The sequence below is a fragment of the Dipodomys merriami genome, unplaced genomic scaffold, assembly GCF_024711535.1.
Source record: "Dipodomys merriami isolate MVZ:Mamm:240054 unplaced genomic scaffold, mDipMer1.0.p SCAF_171, whole genome shotgun sequence".
Classification (NCBI taxonomy): Eukaryota; Metazoa; Chordata; class Mammalia; order Rodentia; family Heteromyidae; genus Dipodomys; species Dipodomys merriami.
In genome coordinates this window covers 1,969,904-1,986,151 of record NW_027203060.1, presented here as the reverse complement: position 1 = coordinate 1,986,151, position 16,248 = coordinate 1,969,904, and the positions used below count along the sequence as shown (strand labels likewise).

The window sequence follows — 16,248 nt, the reverse complement described above, 5'->3', positions numbered from 1 at the left end:
TCATGCCTGTCCTGGGCCCTAAGTGGCCCACCATGGCCAGGTCAGTGCTGCATTCTCTTCTCTTGCCTAGAACTGACAGCTTGCCTTCCCAGCCACCTCCTATTGAGAATAGAGAGCCGATGCCTAGCCCTTGTGCCCAGGTGCTCCCCACCTCCAAAGGTTCCCGTCCCAGTGAAGAGTTTATGACAGGATGGCGGATGAGCCAGGTATACTCAACAACTATGGATCCATGGGGCTAGCCTGGGGCCAGCAAAATTCAATAGCCCAGAAATGTACACAATCCTGCCGCAGATTTCTGTAATCCCCCAGCTAAGGCAGAATGTGATCGCAACACCCCTCATGCACAGCATGATACAATCATGGACCAGAACCCTGATTTTGCTGCTCAGATGATGGGGAATATGTTGATCTTCATGAGGATTGCCCTGCTTAGCCCCAGCTGAAGGAGCAGCTCAGCCTGCAGCTCCCTGTCTTTCCACAGCAGAGGCAGAACCAGGAGTCCTTCTCCATCCTCACCAATCCCTGCATCTTGCAGGTCTTACTGAAGATGCAGCAGGGTGGGCAGACTCTGGAGAGAGCAAGGCACCTTTGCACCTTGGCACCAGCCTTAGCTCCTTTGGGAGGTCATAGATCCTAGCACCACGGATAGACAGCAACTCTGGAACTACAACCGAGGCTCCACCTCCTCACCAGCCATGCCAGCCACATGTCCTCCCACAGGAACTCCCACTACTAATAGCAGTTCATGAACAGATGATCCAGTGTTTGGCTGGGAGTGCAAACTCACCCATGCCAATGCCAGAAGGGAGATTCCATCAGTGGCGGCGGCAGCTCCACTCCATGGGCTTCCTCAAACCTGAGGCCATCTGGAAGGCTCCAACTGTCACAGGAGAGGACTTCAACTCCTGGGCCCCAAGCTCTCTGGATACCTCAGCTTATATTTCCTACCTGTCCTCCCACTCAACACCAGTCTTTTGTTCCTCTGTCAGCCCTGTCCTTTGCAGCTTGTCCCTCTGGTCTTCTTCCTTGCCCTCTCCAACCACCAGGTGGCCTAGCAGACAGGAGCTGCAACCCTGTAGCTTGGTCTGTGACCCCCACCCCTACTTTTTGTGATGTGCAAACTTGCTCATAGGACTGTGGAGGCAAGCATAGGAGGGCCCAGCTGTCTGGCTAATTGGAAGAGTCTTCCAATAGTTTCCTTACATTTACTTCCTGTAACTCTCTTCCTCCTTCTCCCTGTCTCCCTGACCCCAGGCTTGTCTGCTAGAATCTCACACTGTGAAGGTAAGGGGCATGTGACACAGGATGACATTCTTCCTCAACCTTTATGCTGCTCATTGCTTACTTTGATATTTCTTGTTTTTTGTTGGGACCTCAAAGGTCAAAAGGAAAATATCTGTTCATGTCCCAAGAGGGAGCTAAGGCACAACACTCTGAAGAGGAATCATCCAGGCAGATCATCCCAATTGAGATTTGTGCAGAGGAAGAGGGATTGGAATTTCTTGGAGGAAGGGAATGGGGTGGGTAGGGAGGTGGAGACTGTAACCTGGGCAAAAGGCCTAGAAGCTGGCATTGTCAATGGAATAAGGAAACACTATTAGCTCTTTTTGACTGTAGAATTCTGGGCCAGGCCTGGCAGAGGAGAACTAGAGCTATGGATGGAAATTGAATTCAAGAAGAGCTCAATAAACTAGGCAGGATGTAGGCTCCATTTCTTCAAATGCATGCACCCATTTCCAGAAGCCTGAGACCTGGCCCAGTAATTTAAGCCCCCCTCCCCACTTGGAAGATGTAAAGGGAATTGAGACCTGTCTCAGCCATGGGATGGTGTGTGTGTGTGTGTGTGTGTGTGTGTGTGTGTGTGTGTGTGTGTGTGTGTGTGTGTGTGTGTGTGTGTTTGTGTGGGTGTTCATGGGGATACATATGTGTGCATACATGTGAGTCAGGAACTATGAGTAGCCTCTATAAAACGGTTGTGGCTATGATTGCCAATGACACAAACATCACTCTTTTGGGGAATAATGGTGAGATTTTTCCCCAGAGCCCTTACAGTTCAGCTGAAGGCTTCAATCTTCTAGGCCAGAAAGTTCCTTTCGAAGGAGAGGGGAAGGAGGCAATGGTGCCTTTAATCTGGAATTGGACATTGCTCCATGGGAGCACAGATGAAGTCCTTATTCCCTTCTGCCTTTGCTGTGTGGCATCTGCTTGTGGCCCTACGGCTAAAAATACTCATATGGGAGGGGCAGTGTAATGTTCTATGTGGAAAAGGGCGCAAAGCAGTGCAGAAAAGGTGTCTCTTCTTTCCCCAAGTCTCTCTTTCTCCCAACTCCCACAGTTACCTTTGTAAATGGTGGTAGTGGTGGTGGTGGTGTGTGCTGGGCCTGGGCACTATCTCTGATCATTTTTTGCTCAAGGCTAGCACTCTACCTTTTCAGCCACAGCTCCACTTCCAGCTTTTCTGTGTGGGTTAATTAGAGATGTGAGTCTCACAGACTTTCTTGGCCTGGCTGCCTTATTTTTGTCAGTCATGGAGCTTGAACTCTGGGCCTAGGCGCTGTTCTTCAGCTCCTCAGATCAAGGGGAGCACTCTACCACTTGAGCCACAGTGCCACTTCCTGGACTAGCTGACTTTGAATTGTGAACCTCAGAACTCAGTCTCCTGAGTAGTTAGGATTACAGGTGTGAACCACCAGCACCTAACTCTCCTTTGTTTTTGACGAAAGAAGGGATTAAGGAAATACTATGAACAAATAGAAAAGGTGAGAAAAGTTCTAGATTGCTAAAATTTTCAGTTTGGAGTGTCATCACTTGGATCATGGAGATCTGAGGGCAACAAGTGACCTTGCTGGAGTCCCATTCTGTACTTCAAAGTAAAAATGTAAGTCACAAAGGTATTTCCATGGGTATGCTTTCCTCACCTCTAGCTGAAAGATACTAGCTTCATTTGCCTGGCATTCATTTTGTTAAACTGTCAGTTAATCATCTAGTGGGTGTGTAGAAAGGGGCAGAGGAAGGGAGAGAGAAGACTGGTGGGTGAATACAGTCATAATACTCAATGTACATATATGACAATGGAACCAGGAAAATAGAAGGGAGGGAAGGGGTTAGAATAGGGGGAGAAGAATAGCAAAGGTGACTCAGATCTACAGGCACTGTACTCATAAATTGACAGGTTGAATTGAAATCCATTCGTACAACTACTGAAAGACAATTTAAAAAAGACAAGGATGGATGGTGTGTGTGGATGGAGATAGTTGGGACTTAAGATCAGTTGGATGCTTCTCCAGTTGTGAGGTGCATGTTCTTCATAGAGCAAATGAAGGGCTGAAATGAGGGACTAGAAGTTTACTGAGGAGAACACTGAGGAATAGAAATGTAAATGTGGCTTTGAAAAAAAAGTGTTAGTCTGGCATGGTGGCTAAAGCCTGGAATCCTAGCTCCCTAGGAAGCTGAGATCTGGGGATGCCAATTCCAGGCCAATCTAGGCAAGAAGTTTCCAGGGCTTCATCTCCACCCCTGGCTGGGCCATGGTGGCTGGCACCTGTCATCCCAGCTTCTAGGCAGGGGGATCACAAATGGGAGGATCCTGATCCAGGCAGGCCTGAGCATGAAGGAAAGCCTATCTCAAAGGACAACCCAAACAAAAAGGGCCAGGGGAGTGGCTCAAGTCCCAGAGCACCTGCAAGACCTTGAGTTCAAACTGTACTATTGCCAAAATCCAAAACAAAAAGAAAAGAAAAAGAAACGTGTTGAATTAAGGGCTGCATCAGGATGCTTGACAAGGTGGAGAACCTGTTGAAGAGTAAAAACTGCGTGTGACTCAGCAAAGACCGCTTTGCCAGGAATGCCAATGGTCATTTTGATGACACCTGCCCTTCCTATCAATAAGCATCATGGCAGCCACTGCGGTCCTTGGCCTAGTTCTGGGTGGGGCATTTGTGTGAGGTTCTCCAGGGTGGGGAAGGGGAAGGGCAATGTCTGGGAGCGCCACAGCAGGGCCTGGCTGGGATACACACGGAGAGGCTTCTAGGCATGCATAATGCAGTCCGTGGGCAGGAGGTTCCCTATGGCAGAGGTGCCGGGCGCCTGCGCAGTGTGCCCGCGGCAGCGCGCTCCGCGGGAGCAGAGAGACCCCCGCCCCGCCCCTCGCCCGTTCCCGCGGACGCGCACACGCACCGAGTGAGAACGCGCACGCGGTTTCGCCTCACCTCGCTCAACCCCTGCCTGGGCAACTCACGGGGCTGAGGGTGGGGGTGGGGGGAGCTGCGCACCGGCGACGCGGTGGGCTGTGGGGCGTCGCGGGCTCCCGACTCCGTGAGGGGGCGGTGGAAGCGACGCCTCCAATCAGACGGCGGGCTCGGGACCCTCCGCGTGCCCGGGCTGCGCTGCCCGCCCCACGGCCCGAGTGACTGGCTGCCTGACGCGGCCCGCCCCCGCGCCCGCGCCCGCGCCCGCCTCCGCCCGCCTCATCTTCCCCGCGGCTCCGCTTGGCTCGCAGCAGAGGCGCCAAGGTCTCCAGCCGCCCGCCCTCGTTCGCTGAGTCGCTCACTCCCTCGCCCGCCCGCCCGCCCGGCCCTCTCTCTGCAGCCACAGCCGCAGCCGCAGCCGCCACAGCAGAGCCCGGTGTCCGCGCGCGGCCCGCAGGGCACAGCCGGCTCCGAGGATGAAGTGCAAGCCGAACCAGACGCGCACCTACGACCCCGAGGGCTTCAAGCAGCGGGCGGCGTGCCTGTGCTTCCGCAGCGAGCGCGAGGACGAGGTGCTGCTGGTGAGCAGCAGCCGCTACCCCGACCGCTGGATCGTGCCCGGCGGCGGAATGGAGCCCGAGGAGGAGCCGGGCGGCGCGGCGGTGCGCGAGGTGTACGAGGAGGCGGGCGTCAAGGGGAAGCTCGGCCGGCTGCTGGGCGTCTTCGAGCAGAACCAGGACCGCAAGCACCGCACCTACGTGTACGTCCTCACCGTCACCGAGCTGCTGGAAGACTGGGAAGACTCGCTGAGCATCGGCCGGAAGCGCGAGTGGTTCAAGATCGAGGATGCCATCAAGATCCTGCAGTGCCACAAGCCCGTGCACGCCGCGTACCTGGAGAAGCTGAAGCTGGGCGGCTCCCCGACCAATGGAAACTCCGTGGCCCCGCCGTTGCCTCCGCCCGAGAGCCAGCCTCAGTAAGTCCCGCTCCCTCCCGCGCCGACGCTGCGGTCGCCGCCCCCCCCCCAAAACCGGTCCCTCCAGCCCGCAGCCCTCGGGAGCCCCTCCGCTGCCATGTGCGTGCGGTCGGTCGCGCGGGCAGGAGCGAGGCTTCTTTTGTTTCCTTGGCAGGCGGACCTCCGAATCACGCTGCGAGCTGTCTGGCTTGCCAGGCTGCTCGCAGACAGTCTGCACGTTTTGCAGACGCGATGGAAATCGCTTCTTGGTGACACTGCAGTGTCTCCCTGAGCCCCGCCGGCAAACCATTGCTTGGCAAGGTGCCTTCGCGGCCGGCCCTGCTTGTGGGGGGCGAGGGCGGGGCGGGCCCGCTGATGTTTTTGTTTGGGTTCCCCCCTTCATTTCCATATGTTTGTGCGTGAGTGTGCGTGCGCATTTCTGATGCCAGGCTACTGCTGGCTCCTTCCTTGCCTGGTGGAGGCCTTTAAATTCCGACCGGCCTGGTCAGGGTGGGCATCTCCTGTTGTTTTCTCCTTCAGCAGCCTTCCTGCTTGTCAGCGATCTCTTCTGGGGTGGGAGTGGGTTGCAAGAATCCATTTTAAAATTATAAAAAACAAAAAAGGAAAAGGAAAATCGGAAATCTTATGCTTTCTCTTAATACTAATTTTAGCTTCAGAGATGGGTTTTGATATGCTCCTGTCAAGACAATTCTTTGTGTATTTCTATGTAGACTTTGAGAGAGACAGAGACAGAGAAATTTTCACACTGGGCAATTCCTCACTGCTGACTTGACATGGCCATTTCCTGTAGAGTTTACGAGGTTTTGCCCTAGAGAATAGGTATTTCTGGGTAATTGCTAGGGAAACACATCTTCCCGTGAAACCTGTGTTCTGGACTCTCAAGTGCCACGTTTGGGTGGCTAGAAGAACCTTGGTTCTCTCACGATGCATGTGTGAAGGGAAGTGGTCTCTCATATTTGTCTTTAGTATAAACCTAGTTAAACTTTGCTAACTCAAGCAAGCAGAGGAGTGTGAGCTTTGGTAGTGATTGCATCCTAGTTGAGTGAGTTAATGCTCCCCCCTCTCAGCTGTCATGGGCATCCCAAGACCTTAGGACACCCCAGCAGTCTCATTAATGGGACCTGGAGCGAATGTCTTTGCAGCCCAAAGTTGGTTGTACTCAATTTTGAGTACTCCCATTGGCATTAATACTTGCTTGACAGCAAACACCCCATCTAAAAAACCTGTCTGTCTTTTGGAACTTCCTCTATTCGTGGAGCTATGTTTGAAGTTAGGTGGAATGAATGCTTCCTTTGGAAAATAAATTACTGGAGATGGAAAGATGTTTAAACACAATTACTGCTAAAGATTTACTGGGCATATAATCTTTAAAAATTATTTGCTGACAGTCATCATATATATGGAGGAATGCATAAAATCTTAAAATCTTAATTATAGAGTTTAATGAATTTGCACATAGTAAACACAGATAACCAGAATGCAGATCAAAAAGCAACATTGCCACTAGCCCAAAAGCTCCTGAATTACTCCTTCCAATCTCTACATTGCTCTGCTGTCACTAATACCAGGGAATAGTTCTGATTTTGAATGATACCTATATGCCTTTTGCTAACAGTTTGTGTTTTTTTTTGCCTTTTATCATTCATAGTACTATAATATTTTTCTTCATTGAGTTTGAGTTGTAATTTCACGAATTCATATTGTTATATGCTACTAAAATGTGCGTCACATTTTCTAAACAAATGTGGTTTCTCTTTTTAAAAATGTTTGTTTACATTTAAATAAACATAAAATATAAGTATCAGATTACCAAGCATTTTCTGCACTAATATTTCCAAAGGAAATGGTTAACTGGAATGTAAGTAGTTAAAAAATATGTCCATGAGATTTTTTTTTGTTGCTTTGTATGTCCCTCCCCCATGGTATAACCCCTGTTTTCACTGTATTTGATGGTGGTATAATTTGGGGAGAGGAAGGGAAAAAACAAGATGTTTAAGTAGGGATACAGGTTGACCCATTGAAACAATGAGATGTGCAAGACACTATGTCGAAAAACGAACTTTATAATTTGGGGGAGGGGATGTAGTTGAGGAGGTGGGAGGGAAGAGATGGTAGGGGGAAAACAAAGTAGGAGGCAAAGATGCTTGATAAGAAGTGTACTCATTTCCTTGCTCATGTAAATATAACCCCTTTCTATAGTATTTTCACAATAAAAAACGTATTAAAAATATGACAGACTAATACTTGTAGCTCATACTCTTTATCCTAGGTATTCAGGACAATGAGATCTGAGGAGGAACATACTTGATCAAATGCCAGTTGGAGCAGAAAAGTCCATGGGAGTTTTTTCAGCTTGTTAGAGGAAAAACATTGTATTTGATTATACTATAAAATACTATACTAATAAAATTCCCCCCCCCCTCTTTCTCTCTTTGCAGTACTGGTGTTTGAACTCAGGGCCTAGGTGCTATTTCTTCACTTTTTCACCCAAGTCTAGTTCTTTACCATTTGAGCCATAGCTTCACTTCCAGCTTTCTTGCTTGTTAATTGGAGATAAGAGTCTCATGGAATTTTCTTCCCAGGCTGGCTTTGAACTGCAATCTTTAGATCTTAACTTCCTGAATATTGCATGAGCCATTGACACCCAGCTTTAACAAAGTGTTGTTTATTTAATTTTTTTTGCAGTACTGACGTTTGAATGCCAGTCATGAGAGGAAAAAGCCAAGCAAGTGTGCAAAACCCAGCTGTGCATAGTGGTTCAAGCCTGTAATCCTAGCTACTTGGGAGGCTGAAATCTAAGGATCGCAGTTCAAAGCCAGCCTGAGCAGTAAATTTTATGAGACTCATCTCCAATTAACCAGCAGAAAACTAGAAGTAGAGCTGTGGCTTAAATGGTAGAGTGCCAGCCTTGAGTGAAAAAGCTAAGGGATAGTACTGAGTTCAATCACCAGTACCCACACAAAACAAGACAAGTTTATCATATAGTGTAATTGGATTATTTTTTGTTTCTTCTGACAAACTGAAATACAATGAACAGATATATATGTATATAATACATATACATACATACACACATAATAGATTTTTTTAGAATACATTTTCAGTATAATTTAAGTAGGATTTTTAGATTTTTTCAGTATGAATTAAGTAGGTTTTGTAAAACAGTATAAAAGTCTTGTCCAATAATTAAAAGCTCCTTTTAAGACTAACTCAATAATCAGTTTAGTCTTCCAAAATAGTGATGTACCACAGGGATTAATTTTTTCTTCCTGAAACTGTTGTAAGCCACTTACACATTTTATGATTGTATCAGAAATGCACAGTTAACTTTTATTGTCCTTCAATTAAAAAAGGAAGAAGTTTTCATCACAGATAATTGTGATTTTCAGTTATGAATCAAATTTAATTTCTTCACATTTTATACATATTCTGCACATTTTTAGCTGCTCAAGTGTTTTTTTCCTCTGGTTTTGTTTTGGTGATTCAGTTTGAAGTATGCATCATACCACTAAGCTCTCAGCCCCGTGGTCAAGTGTTTTATTCTTGCACATGTGTAAAGAGAAAACAAGGAAATGTAGATACCTAGATATACTGGAAATGTTTATGTGCATGCAGATATAAAATTTGTGCAAATATAAAATTTGTTACCCACACTTTAAAGAAAACAATTGTAAAGAGGTGAAATTGTTCAATTGCTTCTTACCTTCTTTCATATAGATCCATTTAAGGTAAGATAGGTATGCTTCAAATAGTGAAGCACCTACCTGCCTAAGCAAGTGCGAGAGACTGAGTTCAAACTCCAGTACTGCCAAGAAAGGAAAGAAAAGATCCATATAAGAAAGACTGGCAATTTGTTTATACTTACTAATTATAGTAAATGTAATTATACAGATAAAAAATTTTGACATGGCTAGAGCTTTCACTTTCAGGCTTCCTTTGTGGAAGAAGCTGCCAGATACTACCAAAAAGAATTTCATAGGTATTTTTTTTTTTTGTAGTTTTCTCTAGATAATTTACTGTACTATATTTAGCAGACTTGAAGCACTTTTAAGCAAAGAGCACTATGAGAACTGGAAATCACTATGGAGATTACATTAAAATATGACATTTTTATGAGAGAACTTGATGTTATAGAAACGACATTGGAAGTCAGACAAACCTAGTTCCAGTTCTTATTCTGTAGCTTTAGCTAAGTTATTTAATTATCTCCTGCTTATGTTTTTTAAAAATCTGCCACCAGACATAATAAAAATAGATACTTCATAAACTTCTACAATGAGAAGCCTTTTCTAACTGAGGCTTAAATCCTATTCTTTGTGAATGTTACTACAGTTGGATTTAATCTATTGGTATCACTGCATGGCCACCAGCCTGAATGACTCCCATTAGCCTAGAGTCAAGAACATAAAGTTTTGTGTCTTAAATGTTTTATGTCTTAAATTTACATTCCCCTTTTGCAAAACTTCTGGTATCATGAGTTTCCTGAGACTTTTTGGGGCTGCGACTCTCTTTCAATTGCTGATCCAGACACCTATAGGATTTCCATTAGATGATTCTGTGACAGTTTCCCAAGTACCAAGTGATTGATAAACCCTCAATAATTTTGTCAGTGGGAAAAATTGTTAATGTAAGGCTCCTAATTGTATGTTGCTGTCTCTTTCCAGATGAGCAGTAAAGATGTTCAGGAATCATTGATGTGAATCCACTGCACGATGGATTTGTCAACTTCTAACGTTCCCGAGGAGACAGCTCATCTGGTTTTCCTCTTACATCTTGGGACATTCCTTCCCCGTCTATTCCACTGACTCTTCTTGCTCTGGTTGTTGTACTGTTGTACGTGAACAGACTTTAACTCAGCACCTATAGCCTTTTGTTGTGCTTTTCTGATGTGTCTGCCTTTGCCATTAGACTGTATCTTTGAAAGCAAAGACTATTTTTCCTTACTCTTTGCATTTTCTGCATCTGAGACACTACTTGAAATATGGTTGGCATCACTGAAGGTCTTTGATTCAATTAATATTTTGTAATCCCTGTGTGGCAAAACATTCCCCTCCCAATCTGGTGCTAGTAGAGTATATGCTGTCTAAGCACCATACATGTGGCTTTTGTGATTCAGGTGTTTCAGAAACATTTCAAGACAGTTTAAGATGTTCAAGGACATGAATTATTACTCAAATTTCTATGTCATACCGCACAGTGGCTTGCACAGTTTAAAGAGTATGCCATCACTTAAGGCAACATTTTGTAGAATCAGTCCTTCGTGTAACAACTTTAGTGTTTTTGTACTGTTGTTAATTTGCTTAAAGGTTTATTCAAAAATCACTTGCTATAAAGGTAATTGTAAGAGTAAATACAATAAACTATATTGTGTTTTTCTAAAAATTTAAAATAATATGAAAATAATACATTTAATTTTGTTTGCGATGCTCTAATCACTATTACATGCCATCTTAACATCTTAAGGAAGAAAACATTGCTATTCTCAATTTGCAGATTCAAAATAATGTGTTATCTAATGCCAGAGCCAAGAAAGACTGCTTAGATAGGCACTTTCAAAGTTAATTTTGTCATTTAGTTTACCTAGGTTTCTTTTGCCTCTTATTGTTCCAGTTGGCCATAGTTTCTAAAACTTTTCTATATACTCAGCTAGCTTTTCCCCCCACTACTTTCAGTATATGAAAATTCAGGGGGCTCTGGTGGAACACTACATTGTCACTTAGAAAAGACTATTGGGTAAGATACTGCTATAAAGAGGTAACAGAAAATGAAGGATTTGAAGAGGGGACTTGGGTCAGCTGCTTCTAGGAGAACAACTTTAAGAAAAGCGCAGACGTTCATTGAGTTTGGTCATCATGGGGTATGTGATGTCAGCACTCTTCTTCAGCTCCTTGAAAAGGCCCAAAAGTAGCTCTTAAAATGGTAGTTTTTTCTTTTGCATTATAAAGCAATTACCTTGGGTAAAGCTTGAACTCCGTTGCAGTGTTACACCTTGCTTCATGGTACTAGTGAAGTGTATTGATTGTGTCTCAAAATCTTAACAGGATTTGAAATAAAAACACATCTTACAATTTGTTTTTAAGTGTGATATGGTCAGTACTTTGGTCATGTTTTTTTAATTCTTTTAGAGAAATGTTCTGGAAAAAAGGACAGATACAGTATTGCTATTTGCTTCAGTATAATCTGAGGGTGGGGTAGGTGAGTGCATAGATGGAATAAGATTGGTTCTGATTTTATTATTGAAGTGGTGTGATGGATGTTTGAGAATTCATTATACTATCCTCTATACTTTTGTATATGTTTGAAAATTTGTGTAATAAAAGTTCAAAAAAGTATTCTTCAGAGTTTGCTTGTAGGCCCTTACAATTTAAGTATGGAAGGTTGGTCAGAAGGCAAATTCATATTTCAGAAAGACACCCTCATTCTCACCAAAACTGTAACTTTTGTTCCCAAGTGAAACCCATTGGCAGACTTCTCTTCCCTTAGTGAATTTTTGGCTCGGAATACCTACTAGTATGCCAGATATGAGCATAGCAACAGACACATTTACAACATTCTTCATTCTACAATTTATTGCTTAAAATACATAATTTTTCTGATTACAAAATTTATCTTCAGAAAGTTAAAAAGCAAATACAAATGAGGGTCAGGTACTAGTCAGTGGCTCATGCCTGTAACTCTAGCTACTCAGCAGGCTGAGGTATGGCAGGCAGTTCAAAGCCAGCCTAAGTAGCAATGTCCAGGCTAGACAAGAAAGCCTGTGAGACTTAATCTTCAATTAGCCACCAAAAAGCCAGAAGTGGAGCTGTTGCTCAAGTGGCAGAATGCTAGATTTGAGTATGAAAACTCAGGGACAGTGCCCAGGCCCAGATTTCAAGCTCCAGGTCTGGCGCAAACACAAATACCAAATTACACAAGATCAGTCTATCCAGAAATAACCAACTTTTGAAAAAAAGCCATACAAACATTTCTCATTTTTCCTTTCCATATATGTGTGTGTGTGTGTGTACATAAATAGATAGATAGATAGATAGATATGGATATAAAGATGGCACATGATTTGTATCCACTATAATATTGGGAAAAAAACCATGACCCTTACATTGTTAGACAAACATTGCAGAGCCACCTTGCTCTTCCTAAGAATTTTTTACATTGAAGCTCATGGCCATTGTGGAATATGTGCTGTATGTGCAGAAAGTAAGACAAATCTTGAGTCTGAAATAGACCAAGCTATGCTATAATTACATATAATAGGCCTGTTTGGTTTTGGCTTATTTCCTACTTGTTTCACTGCCAAACAATGAAACTGGGGTGAGATATCAAATCTGTTGAGTGCTTTCTTAAGTTACACATCTGTAACACACTGGTAAAAAGTAGGCCGGCTATCACCTTACCTGTCTTATACAGTGTTAAGATTTCACTAGCTACTCAGCAAGCTATGGTATGACTGCCTCTGACCATCATGTACTTGCTCTTCTGCTGGACACAGTGGTTTCTAATGGGTAAACAAGGGCGCCATCACTCGGAAGAGAATCATGATTTACCCTTCTATGACTTTTACTTTTTGCATACACTGGGGCTTGAACTTGCGGCCTGGGTACTGTTCCTGAGCTCTTTTGCTCAAGGCTAGTGTTCTACCCATTGAGCCATAGTTCCACTTCTGGCATTTTGTGGTTAACTGGAGATAAGGGTCTCACAGACTTTTCATACCTGGGTTGGCTTCTAACCGAGATCCTCAGATCTCAGCCTCCTGAGTAGCTAGGATTACAGGCATGAGCCGGTGGCGCCAGGCCCTTCTACATTTTTTGCCCATATTGTGCCCTTGCTTGTCCCTAATTTCCTACAGCAAGCACTGTAGGCTATGTGATAGAAATGTTAATATACAGGTTACAGTGTACAACTACACCATATATCCTAGAAGGTTTGGACCTTTTCTAGTCTAAATGGCATGGGGAAATGCCCTGGCCTATCTCCCAATAGCAACTACTATCAAAAACTGAGATTCTGAACTTTGAAATCATAGCTGTGAATGGCTTGTTCCCAGAATTCCAATCTCCTTTTAGCACTTGAGAGATCTCAAATTTGTATTCCAAGAATGAAGAGTTGGGGCCTGAATTCAGTGAAATTCAAAGATATACATAGATGGAAGGTATCCACATAATCAGCTTTTAGGAAAATGCAAATGAAATGAAAGTTCTAGGCTGTGAAATGAAATCAAGCTTTATCTTACCTCGTGTCATGCTCTCTGGGTTGAAAATAAAAAAAATAATTAGGTGGATAACATGTAAATGTTAACTCAGTACTCCTCTTTCTGGGATGGTAAACAGAAACAAAAAAGTCCACTGTGAAGAAGCAATGTGAAGAAGCTTGCTAGTTACGTTTGAGAATTTAGACTTCTTTGGGGCCAGTAAGAGAACAGAGGGCTCAGGGCAGGGTAGGTAATTCCCTTTTCCTTTTGTGTACTTCATCAAATTTAAGCCTCATTTCTCAGATGTTAAAGGAAGATTTAAGGTAGACTGCAAACTCATTCTTAGCAGGTAATTCCAACAATGGCATCATGCTCCCTAGTGGACATTATAGGATTTACCTTGCTCCTGAAGTATTTTCAAAATTGATTAATGTGGGTTCTGGTGGCTCACACCTGTAATCCTAGCTACTCAGGAGGTTGAGATCTGAGGATCATAGTTCAAAAGCCAGCCTAAGCAGAAAAATTCATGAGACTCTTATTTCCAAATTATTAACTAACAAACCAGAAGCAGATGTATAGCTCACGTGGTGGCGTACCAACCCGGATCAGAAAAGCACCAGTACTCACATAAAAATAAATTGTGATTAAAATGTAATAATTAGACAGATTAATGGAGTACAGTATATGTAGATGCATGCACAGTGTGTTCTGATCAAATAAATAACATTTTTCCATTCATATAAAATATTCATTCTCAATGTTAGATGTGAGGAGGTAGATTCCATTAGTCTCAGTTCAGCTGGGAAAATTGAGGCTAGCAGGGTTAAGGAAAATGATACAGATATGATAAAGTGTAAACCCTAAAAGTAGATTCACACAAATTTACCTTTTTTTCTTTTTCTTTTTGAAGATAGCATCTCATTATATCCACCAGGCTAATCTTGAATACCTTGGCTGAAGTTATCCTTTGGCCTCAACTTTATTTTGCACAACATCTGATTGATTGGGATTAGAAGAATGCTCCAAAGTTCCAGTTCCAACTGTTTTTGGTTTTGTACCCACCCTCACACTAGCACAGGTGAGGATATAACCAGGAGGGCTTGTGTATGTTAGGCAATGTAGCCCTGAATTTTAAAATATTACCTTATCAGTTTTAGAAAACTCCAGGGGCTAGAAGTGTGCTCAGTAGTAGAGCACATTCTTAGCAGCATATATATATATATATATATATATATATATATATATATATATATATATATATATATATAGTCCTAAGTTCAATGCCTAGCATCAAGAATGGGGCATGGGTCAAATTCTATATCCATCATATGATGTTTAGCCAAACACAATGTACATCATCATCAAAATGACTTAGGGAAGTAAAAATGAGAACCAAATCATAGGAGTCTTGGATTAATCAGAGAAATTTGTGACAGACCCAGAGGGGACCAAAAATGAGTAAAGTTGCTGACAGTTTCACAATTAGGATTATGAGTTTCTTGGTATCTAAAGAGTTTTGGTTGTGTAATGTTTGAATGAACATATAAAAATCTTGAAATGTTTTTGTCTAGTTCTGGAGACTAAAACCAAGGCCTTTCCAATGCCAAGCACCCCAGATTTTACTAGAGGTGAAAAGCAGTTTGTGGAGGACAGCTACTCTTTTCAACAAATTAACTGGAGCAACTAGACATCGTAAGTAAAACCAAAGCAAACCAAAGTCAATTTTGGCTTGAATCTCACACTTCAGGCAACATTTAATTCACTGTAAAATGTGTCAAACTACACATTCTTAGAAAAAAAGAGTAGCAAAATCTTTGCTATCAATTTAACACAAATCATGATCCATAAAAGAAAAAAATCATTAACTAGACCAAATCAAAATTAAGAGCTTTTACTCAGCTAAAGATCCTACTAAAGGATGAAAGAGTCATGTTCTAGTGACGAACACCTGTAATCCTAGCTACTAAGGAGTCTGAGACCTGAGGATCACAGTTCAAAGCCACCCTAAGGAGGAAAGTCTGTGAGACATTTATCTCCAACTAACAAGCAAAAGGCTGAAAGTGGACTGTGGCTGAAGTGACTGAGAGCCAGCCTTGAGTGCAACAGCTAAAGGAGAGCACCCAGGCTCTGAGGTCAAGCCCCAGTATCAGCACACACAGGAAAATGTTTATTATAAAATGAATTGAAACAAAGAAAGTGCCATGCACTGGTCACTCACCTTTAATCTCAGCTATTCAGGAGACTGAGATCTGAGGATCTCAGTTCAAAGCTAGCTTGGGCAAGAAAGTCTGTTGGACTTTTATCTACAATTCACCACCTACAAGCAGAAGTAAAGATGGAGTTCAAGTGGTAGACTGCCAGCCTTCAGCAAAAACACTTGAATTCAAACTAGGGTACACAGGATGACCCTATGTCCAAAAAAAGCCCCACATCATAACAAAAAAAGCTGGGTGCTGGTGGCTCATGCCTGTAATCCTAGCTTACCTAGGCTAAAACCTGAGAATGGCAGTTCAAAGCCAGCCCAGGCAGAAAAGTCTGTGAGACTCGTCTCCAGTTATCCACCAGAAAACCAGAAGTGGAGCTATAGCTCAATGTAGTAGTTCTCTAACTTTGAGCAGAAAAGCTCAAGGATAGTTTCCAGGCCCTGAGTTCAAGAACTATGATTAACAAGGCAACAAGAACAAGTGGATGAAAGTTATCTAAATGATATAAATATATCATTATATATCCAATAAAAGCAATTTTTAGAATATATGACTATCAGAACTCAACAGTGGGGAATGGGGCATATTTTAGTGGTAGACCACAAGTGCCTTGCACCTTTGAGGTCCTGAATTTCATTCCCAGCACCAACAAAGAACCACTAAACAAAAATTCTCGACAATACATAAAGAAAT

General features: G+C 43.2%; 1 protein-coding gene and 1 pseudogene across 2 annotated transcripts; both read left to right on the top strand.

The window, feature by feature from the left end:
* The first annotated feature begins 32 nt into the window (after positions 1-32).
* Positions 33-1,113, top strand: LOC138829416 (ubiquilin-4 pseudogene; annotated as a pseudogene). Its single transcript, XR_011372593.1, has 2 exons — positions 33-40; positions 240-1,113. The product of XR_011372593.1 is annotated as a ubiquilin-4 pseudogene (transcript).
* A 3,459-nt stretch (positions 1,114-4,572) lies between these two features.
* On the top strand, positions 4,573-11,439 carry LOC138829404 (diphosphoinositol polyphosphate phosphohydrolase 3-alpha). The gene is made up of 2 exons (XM_070025721.1): positions 4,573-5,163; positions 9,828-11,439. The coding sequence occupies exons 1-2, from the start codon at positions 4,664-4,666 to the stop codon at positions 9,829-9,831; spliced, it is 504 nt and encodes a 167-aa protein (XP_069881822.1). The 5' UTR covers positions 4,573-4,663; the 3' UTR covers positions 9,832-11,439.
* Positions 11,440-16,248: the final 4,809 nt, after the last annotated feature.